Source organism: Lactuca saligna, chromosome 1 (assembly GCF_052625555.1).
Source record: "Lactuca saligna cultivar CGN05327 chromosome 1, ASM5262555v1, whole genome shotgun sequence".
In the NCBI taxonomy this organism is placed as follows: Eukaryota; Viridiplantae; Streptophyta; class Magnoliopsida; order Asterales; family Asteraceae; genus Lactuca; species Lactuca saligna.
Window position 1 is genome coordinate 20,757,204 of NC_136417.1, and position 3,243 is coordinate 20,760,446.

The following is a 3,243-nucleotide window of genomic DNA, read 5'->3' on the forward strand; positions in this document are numbered from 1 at the left end:
TTGGAAAATAATTGAAGTGGTTTGTTACTTTGTGTTGACTACTTAAAAGCTTTTTTAATAAAACAATTACAAGGATTATTTCAAACGAAACTGTTGGGCATCTAGTTTCTAGATAACTTCAATATTTCATTAGCAAGTTTCTCCGTATCCAGAGAAGATGAGCCATTGAACCCAGTCGCACTTTCTGCCATTTTCTTCCACTCCAAAGCTTTCTCCCTCATTCGTTTACCCTCAGCTCCCTCCATTAACTCCCCCAAAAGCTTCTCCACTTCATCCCTCTTTACGTTCCTGCTGATCTCCATGCCAACCTCCCATTCCTTGCACATTTGCCTACAATTCGTCTGCTGATCCCCAGAAACCGGCCAACATATCATTGGAACACCAGTCGACAAACTCTCAATGATCGAACCCCACCCACCATGAGTCAAAAACCCACCAACAGATGGGTGGTTCAACACCTCTTCTTGTGAACACCAGCTTGCTACAAAGCCTTTACCCTTCATCGCCTCCTTGAGTTCTTGAGGCAAAACCACAGGCTTCCCATCAACCAAATCACTCCGTATAATCCAAAGAAACTCACGTCCACTGTTAACAAGCCCCCAGCCAAATTCTAGTAAATCTTGTAGAGACATTACTACTAAACTTCCAAAGTTTACATACACCACGGAGTTCTGTTCCTTCGACTGGAGCCACTGGACACACTCGGGTTCTTCCTTCCATAAACTATAGTCATTGCAAATAGATTTGTTGGTTTCGTTTTCTGTAATCTTATTCAGAAGTAATTCCAGAGGCCCGACGGAGTAAACATTAGGAAAGATAGATTTAAGCTCTTTGACGAGACTCGCCTCTAGTTCCTTGAATGTATGGATGATCATATGCGAAACTTTATCAGCCGCTTGAGCGGTTTTCAGGAGGAATTTAAACATAGGACTAGTGGGATCTGTGGATCGTGTAAACTCAGGTAGTTCCTTTAAACGGATTCCTTCCATTCCAGGAATCCAATCTATTTCCATGTCAAGATAACCATTCGTCAAATAACTTTCATCTGTAAAAAAAGTTCAAGATTGATTAATTAGGTAACAAATCTGGCCAACCTCTTGAATATATTAAGAAAAAGGTGAAAAGACTGATGGATCTAACCTTTAAGTGGGACAAGTCCTTTCTCCATTAGAACTTTTACCTGGTAAAACCCCATGAACCCACTGGCAGCCATGGTCCAGAAAAGGATGATGGGGATGTTAAGCTTTTCAGCAGCATGAATAGCATTTGTGTAAGTCATGAATCCATCGCAAATAATACAGGTGACTGGAATATCCAGCCCGGATACAAGATGAAGAAAAGAATCAAAGAAATTGGTTCCAAGGTAGTTCCAGAGTTGAGCTTTGGTTTGGGTATGTTCAATTTCATTACCACGATCATCTGTAGTGGTAGAAGGGGTACCATCTGGAACCGTTTTGAATTGAAAACCAGGAGCTTCATCGGCCCAGCGAGTGCCACCGGAGTTTACGAGGCGCTTGTGGTCGGACTGAGTATTGATGAAGGTTACGTGGATGCCCTTGTGGTGAAGAAGTCTGGCTAGTTTGAGCATACATTTGATGTGGCTTTGTGCTGGACATGGTATGAACACCACATGAGGCTGTTTCTGATCGATTATGGCCGCTGCATCCATCTCTCTCTATTACATCGTCGATCGAGTTCTTTTTTATTTATTTATTTATATGTTTAAATTAAAAGTCCCAAGTTGTTGTAAAAATCGATCGTTATGTTCCGTAGTATTGTTTGTGCCCCACTACCATCCTTGGAAATGACATGTTATTTTTTATATTTGTCTTTTTACAAATTTTTATTTATATTCTTAAACAAAATTTAACAAGTGCGTGATGACATAAGCATTGACGAAATTAATAAACATAAATTATTATTATTTCACTAAGTTGATCATTACGGTGTCTAGAGCTACGAGTATTTTAAAATGACAACTCACATGCATTTTGATTTACTCGTAAACTATTTTTACAGAACGGAACCGTGCATACACGATAATCTACCTTTTAAATTACACTGTGTCTCAAATGGATTAAAACTTTTAACCTTAAGAAATAATTTAAACTCTAATCTACTTTTAAACTCTTAGACGATATTTCTTTATCAATTCTTTTGATTGATTAAAAGACTACATGTACAGCCTATTTAAATATTTGAGTCAATTTTTGTAAAGCTGTCATTTAAGTAGATAAAATAAAACATAAGACTTAAAGTTTGAGTAAAATATTATATTTTATCTTGATAACATTAATTCTTATTTCTAAACAATATTAAAGTCATATTTAGCATACTATGGTGTTGTTATTTTTCCGAAGTAAAAATTAAAAAGTTTGTGAACATCTGCAAACCTCTGTAACAGAAGAGGTGGATCAAACTGCTGCAGACTGTAATAAGAAGCGTGTTTATTTTTGTTAACATCTACAGACTGTTGCATACATTAAAAATTTAAAATAAATTAAATTTAAAAAACAACATTAACATGAATTAACTTATGTAAATCAAATGGGGGAAAACAGTTAAAAGGATATAAATTCTATGTATTAAATGTTAAAGGGATGAAAATAGAATATAATATATAAGTAAAAGATCATAAACGGAATATTAAATATACTTTATGGACACTTATTTAAAACACAAAACACATTGTTGTTAGAAAAAATAAGGGCTGATTGCTTTTTGGGATTGGATTTTTTTAAGTTTAGGTTTGAAGGGGTGTGAAGAGGTACAACAAGTGCTTCCTTAAGAAGCACACATGCAGAGGTTTTAAGTCTCAAAGACTTTCGAAAAACAAACTGTTGCCGGATAAAAAGTGATGCGCGTGTGCTGCGCCGCGCAACAATAAGGGTTTTGAAGAGGTTTTTTAAGAAAAACAAACAACACCTAACTGAAAGCTAGCTTTTATCTAAAAAAACTAGCTTTTAAGTTGTGTTTGGTGCGTCAGGACTAACTAATAATGTAGTTTGTTTTTCAAGCTTTTTTAAGTTATAATGTTTGGCAAACTAAAATGTGGCGTATAAACTACCTGAAAAGAAAGCTAACTAGCAGTTGATTACCTACCTTATGAATTAATAATGTTTGATAAAAAATAGTTGATAAGTAAAATTGAAATTATTAAATGACATAAATAGATATGTAGATATAAAACTAAAAAACAACATTAAATATTAAGGATATATTTAGCCTAGCCGAAAACAATCG

General features: G+C 35.3%; 1 protein-coding gene across 1 annotated transcript; it reads right to left on the minus strand.

The window, feature by feature from the left end:
* LOC145027263 (UDP-glycosyltransferase 85C1-like) lies at positions 1-1,768 on the minus strand. Its single transcript, XM_078976898.1, has 2 exons — positions 1,141-1,768; positions 1-1,045 (listed from the first exon to the last, which is right to left on the minus strand). The coding sequence occupies exons 1-2, from the start codon at positions 1,667-1,669 to the stop codon at positions 102-104; spliced, it is 1,473 nt and encodes a 490-aa protein (XP_078833024.1). The 5' UTR covers positions 1,670-1,768; the 3' UTR covers positions 1-101.
* Between the last annotated feature and the right edge of the window lie 1,475 nt (positions 1,769-3,243).

Excerpts from the sequence above, each read along its gene's own strand:
- LOC145027263 (XM_078976898.1), bottom strand. The coding sequence starts at position 1,669 with ATGGATGCAGCGGCCATAATCGATCAGAAACAGCCTCATGTGGTGTTC. Across the intron at positions 1,046-1,140 it reads AGGACTTGTCCCACTTAAAG|ATGAAAGTTATTTGACGAAT; the intron begins GTTAGATCCATC and ends CTTTTTTTACAG.